Here is a 25550-nt window from a genome sequence, read left to right as displayed (position 1 = left end):
TCCTAAGCCCTGCTTACACCCTCAATTATACATGGGTAACTAACACCGGGAGTGGGGGAAGAGAAATAGTACATAATTTTAGGGGACATAATTTCACTGATAGACACCCTGGCCCCAGGCCCAAAGGAAAATCTTCCTGAGTGTCTACATTTATTTCTACAATACCCTCACAGATCCTGTCTGTAAGATTTTCAAATGTTATTTACATCTCACGTTGCTGTCAATAAAGTTTATCCCAATAATTTACTTCCTTTATAGTTTTAAATTTTCAGACTTTCATCCATCCGAGGCTAACCCCCAATTTATCTGAACCGTAAACAGCTTTAGATTTATATTGCGATTATATTTGCTAACAGAAAATATTTTTCAACCAAATTCAGTAAGACTATGTACAAATTGTAATGTGCCACTTAAAGATTTTACAGGGACATATATTAAGCTGTAAAGGTTTTGTGAATTACCTTGTTAAATTAATACAGTTCAAATATTCCAAAATTGTTTGACATTACAGGATTTCACGTGTTGTTATAGCACATAATCAGTGTTTTCAGTTGGCAATTGCAATCATTTATTTTTCTAAAGCTTATACTGTACAACAGTTTAAAAATGACAAAGCAGAGAATAAAGATGGACATTGTGCAGAAAGAACTGATGGTTTGATTAGCCCTTGTGGTGCAATTGAAGGAGCTGTCTTTCTCTGATTTTCCATTTTGAAAAATGCTTTGATCTCAGTTCAAGCCAATTCAAGAACATCTACTGACCAGCCTGCTTGAAACACCCCAATGGTTAGGCCTAAATGCCCCACCAAACTATTTCATTTTAATAGGCAAGCACTGGAAGGTAACAAGCAAAAAAAAAAGCTAAAGTAAGTCACTCAAGGAGCATGTGACTCCTCACACTTAGTTGTGTTCACTCCATTTTCTATACATCTCTATGCTTGTATTTCATTCTGTTGCCAGCAGCAATGACATGTATTGTGACTAAAAAGAGGAGTTTCCACTTTAAAGTATTGTTTTGTACTAGTTCATGTCAGTACAGGTCACAGACACAGAAATGAAAAGTCACTGGATTGCCATGGCACAAATTGTCTCGGCGGCTAAAATCAAACAAAGCCCAATTAAACTAATCATAACGTCCCAGTGAACACAAGGAAGCTCACCTGGTATTTCTGGAATTGAGCATGAATTCCCAACTCTACCCAGTACTTGGTACTTTAATTACCCAGGCCAAATACTGTGAAATTGCTTCTCTGATCTGCTAATGGGTGAGAAATCCTGTCGATGTGGTTTCATGCCAAGGGGCCATTGCGAGATGCGGCAATGTTACTGATGGCATCCTAATGGAGATGACACTTCCTAAAACTCAAAGGGAAAATTAACGGGATGCAGTTTACAATACCAGTGATTGTTCATTAATTACCAATTTGCTCACTGCTGGAGGCTAGCCATTACAGTACTCTGGATAAAAGTATCAATCGATTATGAAGACCACCCATCAACACCAACAGAGGAATGTACAGAACAATTAATATTAACTGTTATCAAAGGCACTTGAGATATCTCGTTTGTGAAATACAAGTCTTACTGGCTTAATAGTGCCACTAGCAGGCATTAGTTGTAGAATACTAGGAGATAAAACCTTTTCATCAGTTCAACACTTGAAACAAATCCTAAAACCATAAACTATTACAGAGCTGCTATCCATAATTCTTGGAGATTGTCACCCCACTTAAATGATTACACAGTTCAAGTTTACACAACAACACAATAACCTTACCCAGTGTTCAATTCCTTCATAAATCTCTCTCTTTAAAACCACCACAGGAGTTGCTATTTAACCTCCCTGAAGTATTCTCGATAGGATGATATCATTGTAGATAAATAACTGAGCTAGGAACTATGCTGTTTTAACTGGGTTTGTTAGCTGACATTTTAAAAATTGAATTTAGGTTTCAATAATGACATTTATTCTTTGTTCTAATACACAGCAAATATTTCAATAAAATTTCAACAATTATCAGAGGAATGACTGAACTTTTGCATCTGGAGACATTTTTCTACAGCTTTTTCCTTTTGGACTCTGTAAATGCTTTCTTTTTATGTAGTTTTTTTATTATTTAATATTTTAAACTTCAGAAACATTGTTCAAGTAGAGGCCATTCAGCCCATTAAGTCCACTCCCTTCCACAGATCATCTTCCTGGACATAAAGTGTATTCCATCTATTAAATCCTTTGAGGGAACTTGGAGAAATGCTCTTTAAGCTACAACAGAAATACTACAGAATCTGTACCCATATCTGCTCTGTTCTACTCTGGCTAGCCAGGACAGACATTCATCAACCTTCTCTCCTGTCTCATCCACCTCCCCAAATTACCTCAGAACTAAAGCAGTCATTGTATCCTGTAGAGTTCTCATCATCTATACAAATTCACATAACTTATAAAACAATTCTTAACCAGATATTAATTTAGCTCTTTTAAAAAAAAAAGTTTAACACTACCAGATCAAGTACTTTTATGATCAGTCTGTAACACATAGCCACTACTCTGCTTGGAGAGGGGCAGAAGGTCAATACATAGTTAGAATAACTTGTTTCAATTTACAGTGACCTGTTCTTGTGATATATTTTATTTTTGGTTAGCTTTAACAGTAACAGCATTATAGTGACTTAAGTTTTATTTTTATTCGTGCGTGGGATGTGGGCATCGCTGGTTAGCCCAGCATTTATTGCCCATCGCTACCTGCCCTTGAGAAGGTGATGGCGAGCAGCCTTGTTGAACTGCTGCAGTCCACCTGGTGTAGGTACACCCACAGTGCTGTTAGGAAGGGAGTTCCAGGATTTTGATCCAGCGACAGTGAAGGAACGACGATATAGTTCCAAGTCTGGATGGTGTGTGACTTGGAGGGGAACTTGCAGGTGGTGGTGTTCCCATGCATTTGCTGCCCTTGTCTTCTAGGTGGTAGTGGGTTTGGAAGATGCTGTTGAAGGAGCCTTGGTGAGTTGCTGCAGTATATCTTGTATCTGCCACTGTGCGTCAGCGGTGGCCAGAGTGAATGTTGAAGGTTGGAGGATGGGGTGCCAATCAAGCCAGCTGCATTCTATTTGATGATGTCGAGCTTCGAGTGTTGTTGGAGCTGCACCCATCCAAATAAGTCTATCACACTCCTGACTTGTGCCTTGTAGATGGTGGACAGGCACTGGGGAGACAGAAGGTGAGTTACTCGCCACAGAATTCCTAGCCTCTGACCTGCTGTTGTAGACACAGCATTTATATGGCTATTCTAATTCAGTTTCTGGTCAATGTTAACCCCCAGGATGTTGATAGTAGGGAATTCAGCGATGGTAATGCCATTGAATGTCAAGGGGAGATGCTTAGATTCTCTCCTGTTGGAGATGGTCATTGCTTGGCGCTTCTTTCGCACGAACGGTACTTGCCACTTATCAGCCCAAGCCTGGATGTTGTCTAGTTCTTGCTGCATTTCTACACAGGCTGCTTCAGTATGTGAGGGGTCAAGAATGGTGCTGAACATTATGCAATCATCAGGGAACATCCCCACTTCTGACCTTATGACTGAAGGAAGGTCATTGAAGAAGCAGCTGAAGATGGCTGGGCCTAGGATACTACTGTGAGGAAGTCCTGCAGTGATGTCCTGGGACTGAGATAATTTACCTCCAACAACCACAACCATCTTCCTTTGTGCTAGGTATAACTCCAACCAGTGGAGAGTTTTCCCCCCGATTCCCATTGACTCCAGCTTTGCAAGGGCTCCTTGATGCCATACTCGGTCAAATGCTACCTTGATGTCAAGGGCAGTCACTCTCATCTCACTTCTGGAGTTCAGCTCTTTTGTCCATGTTTGAACCAAGGCTGTAATGAGGTCAGGAGCTGAGCGGCCCTGGCGGAACACAAACTGAGTGTCACTGAGCATTGCTGAGCAAGTGCCACTTGATAGCACTCTCGACAACCCCTTCCATCACTTTGTTGATGATTGGGAGTAGACTGATACGGCAGTAATTGGCCGGGTTGGATTTATCCTGCTTTTTGTGCATGGGACATACCTGGGCAATTTTCCACAGTGCCGGGTAGATGCCAATGTCGCAGCTGTACTGGAACAGCTTGGCTCGGGACGCGGCTTGTTCTGGAGCACAAGTAATTTAAGTCAATAATCAAAAGTCATACCCAAATTATTATCCACCTTTGTTCTAAAATCTGATAAAGGAATGTCTGTTAGCAGTCACCTGAGCAGTAACAGTATTTGCCTCACTAGATTTCTAGCAAGACTGGTACACAGTACATGGCCCCTACGTTACTGTTCTAATCAAGTTTTGTTTTTCAATATTTTGTTGAAAATATCAGTGTCGATGGTTAAACACTTCCTGAAATCATAATACCCTGCTTGTGAGGGGATGTACCTGGTGATACATTCCTATGCAATTGGACAAATCCACTGCCATATTGTCCTGCACACATTTCTTGTTTCAATGGGTATGATAGAGACATTACAATTCATTGATCAATCCTTAGTCTTTAATTGGTCCCAATCTCTCAAAGTTTTTTTTAAAATTTCCCTTATATTTTCAGCTGGCCATATAACATTGGTACATGGTCACTTCCTATCTCAAATGGTATCTCTCTCTGTCTGCCCTCACAACTTGGACCCCAAGATATTCTTTTACCTGTTCACATCCCTTTAAGACAATCTCTCTCAATCCATTCCCCACTTCCTCAGCTATTCCACAGTATCCATCTCTCTTTCCCTGTCCCTCAGACCACAGGAGATAAAATTGGTGTTCTTTAATCAGAGACAGCCCCCTGTGCATATCAGGGCTGTCACTGTTTATATGAAAAAGATGTTTGTGTATGTGGTGCAATTGTGCCTGGCAATTGTAATCTTTTACATGAAAGGTGGAATCTTAATCTTGTCTGTTTGTATCGCAGATATCAGGTTAGATTCTCCAGACACGCACAGTCTTCTGGTGAATGGGAAATAATAGGTTGAGGAATGAAGGTTGTACCTGGTGCCCAGGAAAGAGTACCCATGCTTGCTGTTTATGGAAAAACTTCCCCAGCACAAAGCCGAGATTCTCCCTTCTCCCAACTGGTTGCATTTCTGTGTCCAGCCCACCTACTGGCTGGCTATTGATCCCCTCCAACCCCTTAGGTGCTGCAGTAGCCCCTCCTGCTTACCATTACCCTGCTTTTACTGTAACACCACTTAGCTACATTTCCCATTCATAGCGCCCCACTGTTTATATTTAACCTCCCCATGCCCCGCCGACCTGAATTTCTTTTCCCCACCACTTCTGTCCTCTTTCACCCCTCCTCTCCATCAGGCACTTTCTTACATCCCTTCTGCCCCTTGTCTTCTCCCTCCTTTTGTTTCCTACTCCACCCCCTCCTAAGCATTGGTTCATTGCCCCCTGCCCCCAACTCTTGAAACCTTGAGTATAAATATTCAAATTAATCTTGATTATCTGCTTGAAATACCAAGTGAGATGGACTAGTCACCTAATTACTGAAGGGTTAAAAAAATCAGCTGAGAATCAGTGCTGCACCAAAATTGTTGGCCAGTGAAGACCTTTCCAAGGTACTCGTTCACAATAAATAGTTTTAAGAAAACCACAAATAATCATACAAAAGATATCATAGAAACATAGAAAATAGGAGGAGTAGGCCATTCGGCCCTTCGAGCCTGCTCCGCCATTCATTATGATCATGGCTGATCAGCCAACTCAGTAACCTGTTCCCGCTTTCCCCCCATATCCTTTGATCCCTTTAGGCCCAAGAGCTATATCTAACTCCTTCTTGAAAACATACAATGTTTTGGCCTCAACTGCTTTCTGTGGTTGTGAATTCCACAGGCTCACCACTCTCTGGGTGAGGAAATTTCTCCTCATCTCAGTCCTGAAAGGTTTACCCCATATCCTTAGACAATGGACTCCCCCACCATCGGGAACATCCTTCCTGCATCTACCCTGTCAAGTCCCGTTAGAATTTTATAGGTTTCTATGAGATCCCCCCTCACTCTTCTGAACTACAGCGAATATAATCCTAATCGACTCAATCTCTCCTCATACGTCAGTCCTGCCATCCCAGGAATCAGTCTGGTAAACCTTCGCTGCACTTCCTCTATAACAAGAACATTCTTCCTTAAATAAGGAGACCAAAACTGCACACAATATTCCAGGTGTGGCCTCACCAAAAGCCCTGTATAATTGCAGCAAGACATCCCCTGCTCCTGTACTCGAATCCTCTCGCTATGAAGGCCAACATACTATTTGCCTTTTTTACCGCCTGTTGCACCTGCATGCTTACCTTCAGCGACTGGTGTACGAGAACACCCAGGTCTCGCTGCATATTCCCCTCTCTCAGTTTATAGCTGTTCAGATAATAATCTGCCTTCCTGTTTTTGCTACCAAAGTGGATAACCTCACATTTATCCACATTATACTGCATCTGCAATGTATTAGCCCACTCACTCAACTTGTCCAAATCACCCTGAAGCCTCTCTGCATCCTCCTCACAACTCACCCTCCCACCCAGTTTTGTGTCATCTGCAAATTTGGAGATATTACATTTAGTCCCCTCATCTAAATCATTAATATATATTGTGAATAGCTGGGGTCCTAGCACCGATCCCTGCAGTACCCCACTAGTCACTGCCTGCCATTTGGAAAAAGACCCATTTATCCCTACTCTTTGTTTCCTGTCCACCAACCAATTTTCTATCCATCGCAATACATACCCCCAATCCGATGCGCTTTAATTTTACACGCTAATCTCTTATGTGGGACTTTGTCAAAAGCCTTCTGAAAATCCAAATAAATCACATCCACTGTCTCCCCCTCATCAACTCTACTAGTTACATCCTCGAAGAATTCTAGTAGATTTGTCAAGCATGATTCCCCTTTCGTAAATCCATGCTGACAATGCCCGATTCTACCACTGTTCTCCAAGTGTTCTGCTATAAAATCTTTGATAACAGACTCTAGAATTTTCCCCACTACCGACGTCAGGCTGACTGGTCTACAATTCCCTGCTTTCTCTCCACCTTGCTTTTTAAATAGTGGGGTTACATTAGCTACCCTCCAATCTGTAGCAACTGTTCCAGAGTCTATAGGATATTGGAAGATGACCACCAATGTATCCACTATTTCTAGGGCCACTTCCTTAAGTACTCTGGGATGTAGATTATCAGGCCCTGGGGATTTATCGGCCTTCAATCCCTCAATTTCCCCAACACCATTCTCTACTAACACTGATTTCCTTCAGTTCCTCTCTCTCACTAAGCCCTGTGTTCCCAAACATTTCTGGTATGATATTTGTGTCCTCCTTTGTGAAGACAGAACCAAAGTATGCATTTAGTTGGTCAGCCATTTCTTTGTTCCCCATAATAAATTCCCTTGTTTTTGACTGTAAGGGACCTACATTTGTCTTCATCAATCTTTTTCTCTTCATAAACCTATAGAAACTTTTAGAGTCAGTTTTTATGTTCCCGGCAAGCTTGCTCTCATACTCTATTATCCACTTCTTAATCAATCCCTTGGTCCTCCTTTGCTGAATTCTAAACTGCTCCCAATCCTCAGGTCTATTGTTTTTTCTGGCAAATTTATATGCCTCTTGCTTTGATCTAATGCTATCTCTAATTTCCCTTGTAAGCCATGTTTTGGCTACCTTTCCCGTTTAACTTTTGCGCCAGACAAGGATAAACAATTGTTGCAGTCCATCCATGCGCTCTTTAAATGTTTGCCGTTGCCTATCCACCGTCATCCCTTTAAGTAACGTTTCCCAATCTATCATAGCCAACTCGCGCCTCATACCTTGGTAGTTTCCTTTACTAAGATTCAGGACCCTAGTCTCAGAATCAACTACGTCACTCTCCATCTTGATGAAGAATTCTATCATATTATGGCCGCTCGTTCCCAAGGGGTCTCGCACCAATACATTGTCAATTATTCCTCTCTCATTACACAATACCCAGTCTAGGATGGCCTGTTCTCTAGTTGGTTCCTCAACGTATTGTTCTCAACACATCAGAAGTAGATGAAAACATCAGGTTATTGTTCTGGGTACATACCACATACAGATAGATTTCCTGACTATGTTTATTTGGAAGTCAACAGAATATTATGAGGGAGAATAAAACTAAACAAAGGTCAGGAGCATTAAGCTATACAACTGAACACTCTGTCGGTGCATTTACTTAGGAATTACCTAATGTGTGATCATTACAAGATTTAAAAACAACTACCTATGAGTTTGAAACTACTGCATTTTATTTTAGGGGAATCAGTCCTAGGTTTGTAATCTGTAAAATTCCAGCTTGTTTTCTATACACAGTTATTACTTTTAATGGCAGCAAAGAGTGAGGATGATATGAACTGCCTGCTAGAGGACACAGATTGAAAGTTTTGGGCAAGAGATGCAGAGGAATATGAGGACGAACTTTTTATGCAGTGGGTGGTAATGACCTGGAACTTGCTTCCCACAAGGCTGGTGGAAGCAGAAAGAATCAATGACTTCAAGAGGAAGTTGGATGGCCACTCGAGGGAAATAGACTTGCAGGAGCTTCGAGGATTGAGCAGGCGAGTGGGACTGACTAGATAGCTCCGTGGAGAGCCTGCATGACTCGATGGGCCGAATGGCCTCTCTCAGAGCTGTAAATGTCTAAGAACCCAGAATTTCATCCATAAACTTAAATATTCATGTAACTAATACAAATTAGTGTTTGTCCTTATTCTTGATGGCATCATTAAGTCACTGTCAGAAAAAAATGCATTTTTTTTCCAATTCACTGTATTGCTTTCATGCCCTCTATCTACAATATACCCTTGTCAGTTTTATTATATGGCGCAATCCTCCTCTTGGAATATCAACTATACTTCAACAATACCGTTTAACATTGTCACCCAACAAACAGTCTGTGTGTCTGAAATAGAATAGGTTTCATTTATGTAAGAAAAATTGAAGCTGGAGATAAAAATTCTGATTCCAAATTTATTTCACGAGGAAGCAAGATACTTTAATCATACTTTTTAACTGTAATCTTCAAATAATGCATATCAAAGACTGCATGCAGTCCTGCATAAAAGCCAAGATTACCAAACATACCTTCTAAAAGGAACAAAATTATAGTTAAAATTGTAGGGAAAATGAAATACCCTTTACTACTGCCTTCTATTTTCATTTGTACGTTGCACCACAATTTTGCTAGTGTAGGTTTATTGCACAGTTTCTGGTTGCCAAATATTATAATAGTCTTCTCAATTTTTTGTGGAATTCCCCAAAATTTGCAAATCTGATAGGAGGTAATCGAAGGTAGATAGGTTCTCGTTAGGCAAGGGAATCAAGGGTTATTGGGGGTAAATAGGAGTGTGGAATTCGAAACACAAACAGATCAGCCTTGATCTTATTGAATGGCGGAGCAGGCTCGAGGGGCCGAATGGCCTACTTCTGCTCCTAATTCGTATGCTCATATGATAATGCATCAAATATTGCCAGTACAAAATGCCTATTCTTATTACTACCTCTTTAAATCTAATTTTATTGTATTCTACCATTTTACGCATTCATGACTTAATTACTCAGTACTGAAAAATTTGAGAATTTTTAACTGTTGAGAATTCTCATCTTTTGCGTGTAGAATATCATTCCAATAGTTTCCCCTTCTGCCAGGTGGCCCAGCTCACTTATCTTGTGAGTAGTTGACCAGGTAAGATGCAGCTCGATCCCCAGTCCATGCTTATTAGTAGCATGGTGTCACAATTGGCCTCAGCACCAGAGTTAGGCTCAGAAAATTTGCCTGGATCCTTCCTTCCCATCAGCACCCAGTGCCCCACTGTGGGCAATGCACTTGAACTGATACAGAATGAGGACAGGACTAAGCTCAGCAGTGTCACCCTCAATATACTGCTGCTATTCACTGTCAAGATTCGCACCTGAATTATGGCCATTTGGTTGAGAAACTAGAAGATTACTGGTACCCATACAACAATACTCCAGCAATGAAAATGTCTAGAGCGGAGAGCAGGGTGGGGGGCAAAGAGGAGAAAGTAAGGAAGAGAAAAGAAAAATTCTCAACTGAAAACTAGTTGATGTCTTCTGGAGTTGCCCATGGTAGTGTATACCCGAAGCAAAGACTTTGACATCCACTGTTAGCCCGTGCCGCCTGACCCCAATACCACCATTCTTTAATACAACAATATATACAAGGGGAGGTGGTGGCGTAGTGGTATTGTCACTGGACCAATAACCCAGAGAATTGCTCTGGGGACATGGGTTCGAATCCCACCACAGCAGAAGGTGGAATTTGAATTCAATTAAAAAATATGGAATTAAAAGCTAGTCTAATGATGACCATGAAACCATTGTCGATTGTTGTAAAAACCCATCTGCTTCACTAATGTGCTTTAGGGAAGGAAATCTGCTGTCCTTACTTGGTCTAGCCGACAAGTGACTCCAAACCCACAGCAATGTGGTTGACTCTTAAATGGCCTAGCAGGCCACTCAGTTGTATCTAACTGCTATGAAGTCAATAAGGAATGAAACCAGACGGACCACCCGGCACCAACCTAGGCACTGGAAATGACAATGGCACACCCAGCCCTGTTGACCCTGCAAAGTCCTCCTTACTAACATCTGGGGGCTTGTGCCAAAGTTGGGAAAGCTGTCCCAGACTAGTTAAGGTATGTACAACCCGGCCAATTACGGTCCCATCAGTCTACTTTCGATCATCAGTAAACTGAAGGAAGGTGTCATCGACAGCGCTATCTAGTAGCACTTGTTTAGCAAAAACCTGCTCAGTGACGTTCAGTTTGGGTTCCGCTAGGGCCACTTAGCCCCTGACCTCATTACAGCCTTGGTTCAAACATGGACAAAAGAGCTGAATTCAAGAGGTGAGGCGAGAGTGACTGCCCTTGACATCAAGGCAGCATTTGACCGAATATGGCATCAAGGAGCCCTAACAAAACTAGAGTCATTGGGAATCGGGGGAAAACTCTCCGCTGGTTAGAGTCATACCTAGCGCAAAGGAAGATGGTTGTGGTTGTTGGAGGTAATTCATCTCAGCTCCAGGACATCACTGCAGGAGTTCCTCAGGGTAGTGTCCTAGACCCAACCATATTCAGTTGCTTCATCAATGACCTTCCTTCAGAAGTGGGGATGTTCGCTGATGATTGTGCAATGTTCAGCACCATTCGCGACTCCTCAGATATTGAAGCAGCCTGCGTAGAAATGCAGCAAGGCCTGGACAACATCCTGGCTTGGGCTGATAAGAGGCAAGTAATATTTGCACCACACTAATGCCAGGCATTGACTATCTCAAACAAGAAAGAATCTAACCATCTCCCCTTGACATTACAATAGCTGAATCTCCCACTATCAACATCCTAGGGATTACCATTGACTAGAAATTGAACTGGAGTAGCTATATAAATACCGTGGCTACAAGAGCAGGTTAGAGGCTAGGTGGTCTGCAGCGAGTAACTCACCTCTTGATTCCCCAAAGCCCGTCCACCATCTACAAGGCACAAGTCAGGAGTGTGATGGAATACTCTCCACTTGCCTGTATGAGTGCAGCTCCAACAATACTCAAGAAGCTCAACACCATCCAGGACAAAGCAGCCCACTTGATTGGCACCCCATCCACAAACATTCACTCCCTCCACCACCGACGCACAGTGGCAGCAGCGTGCACCATCTACAAGATGCACTGCAACAACGCACCAAGGATCCTTCGACAGCATCTTCCAAACCCATGATCTCTATCATCTAGAAGGACAAGGGCAGTATTTGCATGGGAACACCACCACCTGCAAGTTCCCCTCCAAGCCACACACTATCCTGACTTGGAATTGTATGGCCATTCCTTCACTGTTGCTGGAAAAAAATTCTGGAACTCTTTTCCTAATAACAATGTGGGTGTCCCGACCCCACATGGACTGCAGCGGTTCAAGAAGGTGGCTCACCACCACCTTTTCAAGGACAATTAAGGATGGGCAATAAATGCTGGCATAGCCAGCAATATCCACAACCCATGAATGAGTAAAAAAAAATGATTGAAGAGGTAAAAACACCATATACCTTATTGATAATGAAAACACCTGGAATTGGACGCACAGGCAGCGGAGTCTGTTGCTATCGACTCAGGCAGAAAATGATATTAGTGCTACCTGATCCTTTTAATTACGAAAGATCATCAACATGCTAAGTTAACTGTTTCTCTCTCCACAGATGCTACCTGACTGGCTGAGTAATGTTCCCACTAAGCTGTGTGTGACCTTGCAGCAACCTGGAAGATACTAACAGGCCTTGCTACAAGTTCAAAACCATGCATGCACACACACACAAAAAATATTTAATGTACCACGCATTGAAAAATCTGGCCTCGCGCAATGAAATTTTATAGGGAACATTGCTGCAGAGTATCTCAAGCACTTTTTGTTTTCCTTGCAGCTGAGTAAAATTCATGAGAAGTGCTCCCTGGAGTTCCTCTGCAGATATAACCAACTGTGCAGTGCTCTCCTCCTCCTCTCTGATGTCTTCCTAACCCTCCAATCTCGAGGTTAAGGCTGCCAGACTACCCATGACTGCAGTTAAACTATCCGTGAAGCAGCCAACTAAAGTACAACACCGGCAAAATGTTGCTGTTTAAACAGTGAACTTTCCAGAGTGATACGTCGTACAGCAAAACATCCAGAAGGTAACAAGCACGCTGAAATAAGAAGCCAGCAACTAACCCATAATGATTCCTTTAAATATCACTGGTGAGGGAGCCTTCCCGCTAGTAAGCAGCCCGTCGTGTGGTGTCAGTTCGGCATATGGAGAGTGAAGCACTGGAGCATTCGAATATTGAAAACTGGCCCTACAAGTATTGCAAGACCCCTATTTAAATAAAATATTCTGCCTTTTTAAAAATCTTTATGTCCATTCCTGATGCAAGTGCTTTCACCTTAACCAACATGTCAGGCAGGAAACTTCCAGCTGGAGATGTTTGCATGATTCCTCCTGCCATATTGGGACCTTAGCAGGCCAGTTAACGGTCAATGGGTACTGTGCAGTCAGACCTGCTGCCCCAGGTTTCTGGGCAATGGAATTTCAAGAAAGTAATATAAATTATTGGTTTTGGAAGGTTTCTTATCGCTAAATGGGAAGCCAGGAAGAAATTGATGGCCAGGATCCAGAGTTTGTGTTGGGGAGGCCAAAGATAATGGGTTCAGACTTACCACTGGAAACTGCAGCTCCACCAAGACTGGACACCAGACAAGGACTGACAGTACAGTGGCAGCAAAGGGCTCAAGCTAAATTATATGCTTTGAAGCAAATTTTAGGAATTTTAATGAACAACAGCTAGTCTGGTATTGAATAGAGGACTCTAAACACAATCTCGGCTGTTCCAGAAGAGTGGAAAAGACTGAAACTTCGTGAGATTGTTGGTTATTTTGTATAAAAAGCTGACAACGTAAACCATATTATGTTTTAGTCCAGAAAAGTAGTTACAACTTTTATTTGAAATAAATTTCAGAAATGTTATGATTCACAAGAAGATGGGCCTTGACAAGCATTTAGACAACTCCCTTCGCCTCCAGTCCATTTCCCAAAAAATGAAATATTTGCTGATAGAATTTTACTGTTTAAAAGTAAAAAGGCAGCCATCTGCTTACTTTCTGTTCAGAGAAGCAGAGAACCCAAAGCATCACAAAAATTAAATTTGGTGTATTCAATCACCACATTAGCACCCTCCAATAATTTCTTTCTTTTGGGCCTCCTTATCTCGAGAGACAATGGATACGCGCCTGGAGGTGGTCAGTGGTTTGTGAAGCAGCGCCTGGAGTGGCTATAAAGGCCAATTCTGGAGTGACAGGCTCTTCCACAGGTGCTGCAGAGAAATTTGTTTGTTGGGGCTGTTGCACAGTTGGCTCTCCCCTTGCGCCTCTGTCTTTTTTCCTGCCAACTACTAAGTCTCTTCGACTCGCCACAATTTAGCCCTGTCTTTATGGCTGCCCGCCAATAATATACTGTACCTTAAATGGCACCACATAAGAACATAAGAAATAGGAGGCGGCTATTTGGCCCCTCGAGCCTGCTCCACCATTCAATAAGATCATGGTTGATTTGATTGTGACCTTAACTCCACTTTCCTGCCTGCCCCCCTAAACCCTCAACTCCTTAGTGGACCAAAAGTCTGTCTAAGTCGGCCTTGAATATATTCAATAACCCAGCCTCCACAGCTGTCTGGGGAAGAAAATTCCAAAGATTAACTAATTCCAAAGATTAACTTAAAAGCAAAATACTGCGGATGCTGGAAATCTGAAATAAAAACAAGAAATGCTGGAACCACTCAGCAGGTCTGGCAGCATCTGTGGAAAGAGAAACAGAGTTAACGTTTCGGGTCAGTGACCCTTCTTCGGAACTGAATTCACTCAGTGCCTTCATCCAAGTCATTAATTTAGACTGTAAATAGCTGAGGCCCCAGCACTGATCCCTGTGGCACCCCACTAGTTACAGTTTGCCAATCTGAAAATGCCCCATTTAGCCTGACTCTGTTTCCTGTTAGTTAGCCAATCCTCTATTCATGCTGACAGATTACAAAGAACAAAGAACAGTACAGCACAGGAACAGGCCATTCGGCCCTCCAAGCCTGCGCCGATCTTGATGCCTGCTGAAACTAACACCTTCTGCACTTCCGGGGCCCATATCTCTCGATTCCCTTCCTATTCATGTATTTGTCAAGATGTCTCTTAAACGTCGCTATCGTATCTGCTTCCACCACCTCCCCTGGCAGCAAGTTGCAGGCACTCACCACCCTCTGTGTAAAAAAACTTGCCTCGCACATCCCCTCTAAACTTTGCCGCTCGCACCTTAAACCTATGTCCCCTAGTAACTGACTCTTCCACCCTGGGAAAAAGCTTCTGACTATCCACTCTGTCCATGCCACTCATAACTTTGTAAACCTCTATCATGTCGCCCCTCCACCTCCGTCGTTCCAGTGAAAACAATCCGAGTTTTTCCAACCTCTCCTCATAGCTAATGCCCTCCAGACCAGGCAACATCCTGGTAAACCTCCTCTGTACCCTCTCCAAAGCCTCCACGTCCTTCTGGTAGTGTGGCGACCAGAATTGCACGCAATATTCTAAGTGTGGCCTAACTAAGGTTCTGTATAGCTGCAACATGACTTGCCAATTTTTATACTCTATGCCCCAACCGATGAAGGCAAGCATGCCGAATGCCTTCTTGACTACCCTATCCACCTGCGTTGCCACTTTCAGTGACCTGTGGACCTGTACGCCCAGATCTCTCTGCCTGTCAATACTCCTAAGGGTTCTGCCATTTACTGTATACCTCCCACCTGCATTAGACCTTCCAAAACGCATTACCTCACATTTGTCCGGATTAAACTCCATCTGCCATTTCTCCGCCCAAGTCTCCAACCGATCTATATCCTGCTGTATCCTCTGACAATCCTCATCATTATCCGCAACACCACCAACCTTTGTGTCGTCCGCAAACTTACTAATCAGACCAGCTACCCTCAATACCGTGAGTTTTTCTTTTATGTGGCACCTTATCCAATGCCTTTTGAAATCCAAATATACTACATCTACTGGTTCCCCTTTATCCACCCTGTTACATCCTCAAAGAACTCTAATAAATTTGTCAAACACCATTTCCCTTTCATAAAACCATGTTGACTCTGCCTGAATAATGGATTCTAGCATTTTCCCAATAACATTTTTTTAAAAAATTTGTTCGTGGGTTGTGGGCGTTGATGGCAAGGTCAGCATTTATTGCTCATCCCTAACTGCCCTTTAAAAGGTGGCAGTGAGCAGCCTTCAGAATCGCTGCAGTCCTTGGGGTGTACACCAACAGTGCTGTTATGAAAGGAGTTCCAGGATTTTGACCCAGTGACAGTGAAGGAACGGCAATACAGTCCCAAGTCAGGATGGTGTGTGGCTTGGAGGGGAACTTGCAGGTGGTGGAGTTCCCATGCATCTGCTGCCCTTATCCTTCTAGGTGGTAGAGGTCACGGGTTTGGATGGTGCTGTTAGCCTAACTGTCTTATAGCTTCCTGCTTTCTGTTGCCTGCCCTCCTGCCCCTTTCTTGAATAGAGGTGCTACGTTTGCCATTTTCCAATCTGTTGGGACTTTTCCGGAATTTTGGAAGATTACAACCAATGCATCCACTACCTCTGCAGCCACTTCTTTTAAGCCCCTAGGAGGCAAACCATCAGATCAGGGGCTTGTCAACCTTAAGTTCCATTAGTTTCCTCGTACCTTTTCTCTAGTAAAGCTCCCCCGTCCCTTTTGCCTCTTAATTTTCTGCTGTCCTTGGGATGCTTCTTGTGTCTTTTTGACTGTGAAGACAGAAACAAAATTTTTTTTATTCGTTCATGGGATTTAGCTGTCGCTGGCTAGGCCAGCATTTATTGCCCATCTCTAATTGCCCTTGAAAAGGTGGCGGTGAGCTGCCTTCTTGAACTGCTGCAGTCCCTGGGGTGTAGGTACACCAACAGTGCTGTTAGGAAGGGAGTTCCAGGATTTTGACCCAGCGACAGTGAAAGAATGACGATATAGTTCCAAGTCAGGATGGTGTGCGACTTGGAGGGGAACTTGCAGTTGGTGTTCCCATACATCTGCTGCCCTTGTCCTTCTAGTTGGTAGAGGTCACGGGTTTGGAAGGTGCTGTCTAAGGAGCTTTGGTGCATTTCTGCAGTGCATCTTGTAGATGGTACACACTGCTGTCACTGTGCATCGGTGGTGGAAGGAGTGACTGTTTGTGGATGGGGTGCCAATCAAGCGGGCTGCTTTGTCCTGGATGGTGTTGAGTTTCTTGAGTGTTGTTGGAGCTGCACCCATCCAGGCAAGTGGAGAGCATTCCATCACACTCCTGATTTGTGCTTTGTAGATGGTGGACAGGCATTGGGAAGTCAGGTGGTGAGTTACTTGCTGCAGAATTCCTAGCCTCTGACCTGCTCTTGTAGCCACAGTATTTATATGGCTACTCCAGTTCAGTTTCTGGTCAATGGTAATCCCCAGGACGTTGATAGTGGGGGATTCAGCTATTGTAATGCCGTTGATTGTCAAGGGGAGATGGTTAGATTCTTTCTTGTTTGAGATAATCATTACCTGGCGCTTGTGTGGCGCAAATGTTACTTGCCACTTATCAGCCCAAGCCTGGATGTTGACCAAATCTTGCTGCATTCCTACTCGGGCTGCTTTACTTTGTTCAAAGTCTCTGCCATTTCCTTGTTTCCCATCATCAATTACCCAGTCTCATGCTCTAAGGGATCAAACACTGACTTCAGCTTCTCTCTTTATTTTTATATATTTTAGAAGCTTTTACTGTCTGCTTTTATATTTCTTGCTAGTTTATTCTCATACTCTAATGACTCCTTGTATGCCTTTTCTTTCAATTTGATACCGTCCTTAACTTCCTTAGTTAGCCATGAATGGTGCATCCTTCTCAGTCTTTCTTTCTCAATAGAATATATCTTTGCTGAAAGTTATGAAATATCTCTTTAAATGTCTGCCACTGCTTCTCTACCATCTTACCTTTTAATTTATTTTCCAAGTCCATTTTAGCTATCTCTATCTTAATACCCTTGTAATTGCCTTTATTTAAGTTTAAGGCACTATTTTCAGACCCAAACATCTCACCCTCAAACTGAATGTGAAATTCTATCATGTTTTGATCACTCTTTCCTAGAGGATTCTTTATCATGGAGGTCATCTATTAATCCTGCCTCATTACATATTACTAGGTCTAAAATAGCCTGCTCCCAGGTTGCTTTCAGAACGTATTGTCGAAGAAACCTTCCCTAATACACTTGATGAACCTATCCTCCAGACTACTTTTGCCAATTTGATTCGTCCAATCTATATGATGATTATTGAAGTACTTTTCCTACAAACCCCCATTATTTCTTGATTCATGTTCTGTCCTACAGTATAGCTACAGTTAGGGAGCCTATACTACTCCCACCAGTGACTTCTTTCCTTTGCCATTTCTTACCTCCACCCAAACTGATTCTACATCTTGATCTTGAGCCAAGATCATTTCTCACTACTGTACTGAACTCATCCTTTATTAATAGAGCTACCCCACCTCTTTTTCCTATTTTCCTATCTTTACAAAATATCAAATACCCTTGAATATTTAGTTCCCAGCCTTGGTCACCTTGCAACCATGTCTCTGTAATGGCTATCATATCATATCCATTTATTTCTATTTGTGCTATCAATTCGTCCATCTTGTTACGAATGCTGCAAGCATTCAAATAAAGAGCCCTTCATTCTGTCTTTTTATCATTTTTCCCTACTCTGGTCTTATTTGCTGGTGCACTATGTTTGTATGCTCTGTCCCTTTCTGCCACACTCTGGCTAACATTACCCATATAGCTACCCTCCACTATTGCCTTATGCTTTCTCGTTAACTTTCTAAATTTCCCCTCACCTGAATCCTCCCGCCAGCCTCTTTCCCGACCTCCACCCCCCCCACCCCCCTCGCACCCACTATTTAGTTTACAGCCCTCTCTACAGCCCTAGTTTATACAATTCACCAGGAGACTGGTCCCAGCGCGGTTCAAGTGAAGGCTGTGTTACGACCGAGGTGGGAGGAGTGCACTGTTAATTCAGTCCCACTTCTCCACAGGTCACAACATATATTTATATTTTCCCACTTACTGATACGGTGAACCATATGCTCTATTTTTCCCAGAATAAAGCATACCAACCAGGTTTCTTTAATAAACAACAAAATTGGCAGATTATAAACCAAGTCTTAACCAATAATGAAGCAAAATATACACACAAATTGAAATATTCAAGCCCCTTATTTATCCGGTTAACCGGGAAAATAAAAGGGATTTTTGTTTACTGCTGTTACAAAGAAATAGAAGGAATAAAAAAACACTTAGGCTGAAAAGGTGGTATGGAAAAGATGTCCTTTGTTTTGGTTTGGCATCCCAGATGCGTGCTGACGGCTGTCACTGCGATCTTCCTAGAACAGTTCTTATCAGGCGATGTTGAAGGTCAGTTTAGGTAGGCTTTACAAGAGATGCAGCTACAGAGGCTCCAAATTGATCTTACAGCAGGAATGCAGCAACAAAGGTTTCAGTTTCCACACATTTGATGCAAAGGTTCCTTCACACATGCAGGGTTTCTTCAAATACAAGAGGAAATAGGAAACTGCCACACTGTATGAAGGGTTAGTTTTCAAGAGAGAACTGAGCTGTTTCTTCTTCTGGCAGGCAAAACCACCAACTGACTGTTCTAACAGTTCAAAATGAAACAAAAACCTTTCAGAAGTCAAGTCTCCTGACATCTATAAATCTTGGCTTGTCATTTCTTTGTAAACATCTCTCCAAGTCAAAAATAACCCCTGCTGGGATATTTGAAAACAGGTGCCTTCCAGTGACTGTTTGCAGTTCAAACTTAGTCCAAACGTTCTGGTGACCTTTTTAAAAAAAAACACCCTAAGTCCCAGCATCTATGGAATCCTTTTCAGGTTCAAAAGACAAATTCTCAAAATTTAACCAAAAAATGGAAACACTCATAATAGCTGTCCCAACGGTACAGCTCCCTCTTTCCCCAGTACTGGTGCCAGTGCCCCATGAATCATAGAATGATACAGCACAGCAGGCCACTATTTGGCTCATTGTGCCTGTATCGGCTCTTTGCAAGAGGAATTCAATTAGTCCCACTTCCCTGCTCTGTCCTTATACCCCTGCAAATTTTTTCCTTTTCAAGTATTTATTCAATTCTCTTTCGAAAGTTCTCCCACACCAATCTTTGAGCCAAACATTCAACTCTCTGATCTTATTTACTCTATGCCAATTTTCTCGTTGCTCAGGTAGTAATTCAGAAATTACTACCTTTGTGGTCCTGCTTTTTAATTTAGCCCCTAGTTGCTTATACTCCCTCAGCAGAACCTCTTAGTCCTGCCTATGTCACTGGTACCCACATGGACCATGACGACTGGATCCTTGCCCTCTCACTCCAAGTTCCTCTCTAGCCCCAAGGAAATGTCCCTAACTCTCGCACTGGGCAGGCAACACAGTTTGGGACATGCTCTCGGCTGCAGAGAATAGTATTTATCCTCCTAACTGTACTGTCCCTACTACAACTACATTCCTTTTTACTTCGCCCACTTGAACGGTCCCTGTACCACGGTGCTGTGGTCAGTTTGCTCATCCTCCCTGCAGTCTCTGCTCTCATCCACACAAGCTGCAAGAACCTCAAACCTGTTGGACAAGTGCAAGGGCTGAGGCTCCTCCATTGCCACCTTCTGGATCCCCAAACCTGTCTCACTCGTAATGACACCCTCCTATCCTTGAGAACGGACCAAATCTGAAGTATCCAGCCTTAGGGGTGTGACTGCCTCCTGGAACAAAGGGTCCAGATAACTTTCCCCCTCCTTGATGCATTGCAGTGTCCGAATCTCGGACTCCAGCTCAACAACTCTGAGCTGAAGTTCCTGGAGCTGCAGACACTTACTGCAGATGGGGTTGCCGTGGATCACACTGGTGTCCACCAGCTTCCACATGATACAGCTGCAACACATCACCTGCCCTGTGTTTTATTTAACTAACTAGCTTTCAAGTTTAGAAATATCTCTGATAATGTGTAGTTGTATTAAGTAGTTTAACTAGTTAAGCTATAAATTTAATACAATCCTTGTATCTCCCCAGTACCAGTTTAAACTACTGTCCCAGTTTTGAAAGTGAAAAAAACCTTAAAGCCCACCAATCGCCTACCTGCTCACCTAACTAATGCCTCTGGGCTTCAGCTCTCAGGTCTCCCCGTCTCTGGCTCCCTTTCTTGGATCACTCCTTGTTCTGTAAAAAGACCACAACAGCACCTCCTCCCTCACTGCACCGACTTACCAAAATCCTAAGTTAAGCACTCTGTCGCACAGCACTCACTGGAGCAGAAGATCATGCTACTTACTCCTGTACATTTAACACTCCTAATGTAATCAAACAACCTATTCTCCAACTCACCATGTAAAAGGAGTGGGATTGATTAGGCACCAAAAAGGAGGTTTACGTATGAAGGCATAACTGAGAGTACTTTGCATCTATCATTACCAAAGGGAGAAGATGCTACCAAAGTCATAGTGAAAGAGGAGGTAGTTGAGACACTGGATGTGCTCAAAATTGATAAAGAGGAGGTATTAGAAAGGCCGGCTGTACTTAAAGTCGGTAAGTCATTAGGACTAGATCAAATGCATCTAAGATGCTGAGGGAAGTAAGTGTGGAAATTGCAGAGATACTGACCAAAATCTTCCAATCCTCCTTAGATACAGGAGTAGTGCCAGAGGACTGGAGAATTGCAAATGTCATACCCTTGCTCAGACAAGGGTTTAAGGATAAACCCAACAACTACAGGCCAATATGTTTAACCTCGATACTGGAAAAGCTTTCAGAAATGATAATCTGGGAGAAAATTAATCAAGGCAAGTCAGCACGGATTTGTTAAAGGCAAACAGTGTTTAACTGACTTGATTGAGTTTTTTGTTGCGGTAACAGAGAGAGTTGATGAGGGTAATGCGGTTGATGTGGTGTACATGGACTTCCAAAAGACATTTGATAAAATGTCAGCAAAGTTAAAGCCCACGGAATAAAAGGGACAGTGGCGACAGGAAACAGTGTAGTGGTGAATGGCTGTTTTTCAGACTGGAGAAATATATACAGTGGGGTTCCCCAGGGATTGGTATTAGGTCCCCTGCTTTTCTTGATCTATATTAATGACCTAGACTTGGGTGTGCGGGGCACAATTTCAAAATTTGAGGATGAAACAAAACTTGGAAGCACTGAGAGGAGGATAGAGGTAGACTTCGAGAGGACATAGGCTGGTGGAATGGGCAGACATGTGGCAGATGAAATTTAGTTTAGTTTTTTTTAGTTTAGTTTAGGGATACAGCACTGAAACAGGCCCTTCGGCCCACCGAGTCTGTGCCGACCATCAACCACCCATTTATACTAATCCTACACTAATCCCATATTCCTACCACATCCCCACCTGTCCTTATATTTCCCTACCACCTACCTATACTAGGGGCAATTTATAATGGCCAATTTAATACAGAGAAATTTGAAGTGATACATTTGGGAGGAAGGATGAGGAGAGGCAATAAAGGATACAATTCTAAAGGGGGTGAAGGAGCAGAGGGACCTGGGGGTATATGTGCACAAATAATTTAAGGTGGAAGGGCAGACTGAGAAAGTGGTTGATAAAGCATATGGGATCCTGGGCTTTATAAATTGAGGCATAGAGTACAAAAGCAAGGAGGTTATGGTGAATCTTAATAAAACACTGGTTCAGTTTCAACTGGAGTATTGTTTCCAATTCTGGGCATCAGACTTTAGGAAGGATGCAAGGCTTTAGACAGGGTGCAGTAAAGATTTGAGAATGGTTCCAGGGATGAGGGACTTCAGTTACAAGGCTAGATTGAAGAGGTTGGGCTGTTCTCCTTAGAGGAGGAGTAGAGGAGATTTGATAGAGGTGTTCAAAATCCTAAGGGGTCTAGACAGAGTAGATAGGGAGAAACTGTTCCCATTAGCAGAAGGGTTGAGAACCAGACGACACCGATTTTTTGGTGAACGGCAAATAAACCAAAGCTGATATGAGGAAAAACCTTTTTTTTTTTGCGCAGCGAGTGGTTTGGATCTGGAATGCACTGCCTGAGAGTGTGGTGGAGGCAGATTCAATTATGGCTTTCAAAAGGGTATTGGATAACTATCTGAAGAGAAAAAAATTTCAGGGCTACTGGGAAAAGGTGGGAAAGTGGGACTAGCTGAGTTGCTCTTGCAGAGAGCCGGCATGGACATGACAGGCCGAATGGCCTTCTGGTACTCTAACCATTCTATGATTCTATGACCCGAGAGTGTCACTGGTAATACAATAAAGATGGTTCAAGTGCGCATTTCGTACCCATCACAATTCAAGTGCTACACTCAAATTTTTGTGACACATCAAATTAAAAACAAAGACAGTCATTTGAAATATACAGAAACACTCCAGCTAAAGAGTATATTGGAGTCAGAATATCTGCTGCTTTTTTAAAAAAATGTGATTGGTAAAGTCAATTAAAAGACAAAGCCAGAGTTATGATCTGCAACCTAAATAGTAACGAACCCACCCAGTGTTTATTTAACAATTAGACTTTGGAGCCTTAGAGTTTCACTATAACACTACATTGTGCATTACAAGTCATAAAACAGTATCTCTTCCCACTTGCTGTGAGCAATGTCACAGGAGATCAGTTAGTATTATTACCATAATAATATAAAAGCAAAATACTGCGGATGCTGGAAATCTGAAACAAAAACAAGAAATGCTGGAATCACTCAGCAGGTCTGGCAGCATCTGTGGAAAGAGAAGCAGAGTTAACGTTTCGGGTCAGTGACCCTTCTTCGGAACCCATGGTATTATTACCATGGTTGCTAATAAAATGCTGCGAATGACACCAAAAGCAGTTTGATTTCAAGGAAAGGGATTGGTTGAATGAAAGAAAGCAGCAGGGGGTGTCAGGTGGTGGTAGGGAGCAGTGGCGGGTGGTGGTAGTGGAGGGCATTAATACTGAGTGGAGTGCACCAGGGTTTGGTGCTGGAACCCCTCCTGTTTCTGATCTACATCAACTTAGACACAGAAACCTAATGTAAACTGGTTATGTTTGCACATGATGCTAATTAGAGGGATTGGCTGCAGAAACAGATGAAGCATCCAGGGACCTAAAATAGTAATTAGATAAAATGTGCAATTGGAATAATCAGTGGTAGATGAAATTTGATACAGCTAAATGCCAGGAACAAGTATATAATGAATAGTGTACAAGTAGTGAAAGACGAAGCTCAAAGGAATCTGGGTGGAATAATGGATTTAGCACTCAAAGGGGGCAATTTTCTTCAGATGTCTAAGGTTTAATTTGGTTTGTACTGCTTTAACATCCCCCTGAATCTCAAGTGTTTTGCTCAATTACAAATGCATTTCAAATATACTTCCTTGGCTGCGAAGTGCTTTGGGAAGTCCTGAGGCCATGAAAGATACTACCTAAATGTAAGTTCTTTATAAGTTGACTCTAAAGATACCACTAATACTCTCATATGCTGTAATAAAAGCACAATTTTCTTATTCAATCACCAAAAATCAGTAGCCCTCAAAATATAGCAGACTTTACACACCTTGAAGTGGCATGTACTGACTCAGCAGGAGCAACACCACAGGAGAGGTATTAATAGTTGAGTTATGTTAATCTCTGAGTAATTTTGGAACTGTGCCAGAGACATGTCATAATTCAAGTCAAAAAAGACAATAATTTTCAATCTACCAAAAAGAGCTTTTCCAGCAACAGAAAATATCTTCTAACTGACCTTAGCAATTAGCTTCAAATCAAGATCAGGATGTTTACAGCGTTAAAAGAATCTTGCAGCATTGAAGGAGCAGGCCAGGTTACACACATGCTGTCCTTTAGCTGAATAATGCATTGTGTACTACCTAGTATAATGCTCCTGATCTAAAACAACATAATCCTCTAGCTACTGCCAACATCACAATAGATCTGCTCCCATTATATACTACATTATGTATTTCATGGTATAATGCTCCTGTCATCATTACTTACTCTAGGATATGCAGTTTCATAATGTCTTAAGGGGTCCACTTGGAATACAAACTGTAACTGCAATTTATGACTATTACCTCACTCAAATGCTTGCTGCGAGTCGGTGTTATTGATTGGATGGTTGACTGTTTATTTCCTGCTTTTAAAGCTGCATCCCTCCTCGCCTGCTCCAGAAGAAGTCTTGCTCGTTCTTTCAGTTCTTCTTGTCTTGTTGTTATCCTCTTTTTTTTTAAAAAGACGAACAGAAGATCTATTAAAATCTGCTTATTTTACAAAAAACACATCAGTAATCAACATTCTTTTCTGTCCACTGACATGATGATGGGAAAAATATATGCTACTATAAATCGTAAAAAAAACGGGAAACTATTTTACTCTGTTGGACAGATTTTCTTAATTCATCTCACTCATGGTTTTAGCTCAATGCATGCATTAAATCGATCGGATCACATCAATTAATTTGCCCTTTTTTTAAATAAAAGGACTAATACCATACTGAAAGACTTTGCAGCAAAGAGGTCATAAAAGGTATATCAATTAAAAATAATCGCCTGGCAATGATACAGGTTCCACAACTCCTGCTGCACTGTAAAAGGAAAACAGACTTCAGGTCAGCAAATGTTTCCACATTTGCAAATTCAAAACCCGCTACACAAGGACTGCTTTGGTGGGAAAGAAACAATCATATTTCGTTCTGCTCCTGTTCATCTACAAAATGGGCCATTTTAATCACAGGAAAAGTTCGAATAAAGATTTATTTTTTTTTTAGAGATACTGCACTGAAACAGGCCCTTCAGCCCACCGAGTCTGTGCCGACCATCAACCACCCATTTTTATACTAATCCTACACTAATTCCATATTCCTACCACATCCTCACCTATCCCTATATTTCCCTACCACCTACCTATACTAGGGGCAATTTAT

At 42.3% G+C, this 25550-nt stretch overlaps 1 protein-coding gene across 5 annotated transcripts in view; it reads right to left on the bottom strand.

Annotated features, from left to right (window-relative positions):
* ehbp1 (EH domain binding protein 1) overlaps positions 1 to 25550 on the bottom strand; it is a 438779-nt gene that overhangs the window by 133579 nt on the left and 279650 nt on the right. For all 5 annotated transcript variants that reach the window (XM_068044229.1, XM_068044225.1, XM_068044227.1 and 2 more), the window contains one exon: positions 24703 to 24846. In XM_068044229.1, the coding sequence (XP_067900330.1) occupies positions 24703 to 24846 (144 nt within the window). The remainder of the gene's footprint in view (positions 1 to 24702; positions 24847 to 25550) is intronic.

The sequence above is a fragment of the Heterodontus francisci genome, chromosome 13, assembly GCF_036365525.1.
Source record: "Heterodontus francisci isolate sHetFra1 chromosome 13, sHetFra1.hap1, whole genome shotgun sequence".
Classification (NCBI taxonomy): Eukaryota; Metazoa; Chordata; class Chondrichthyes; order Heterodontiformes; family Heterodontidae; genus Heterodontus; species Heterodontus francisci.
This window is presented reverse-complemented; position numbering and strand designations above follow the sequence as displayed.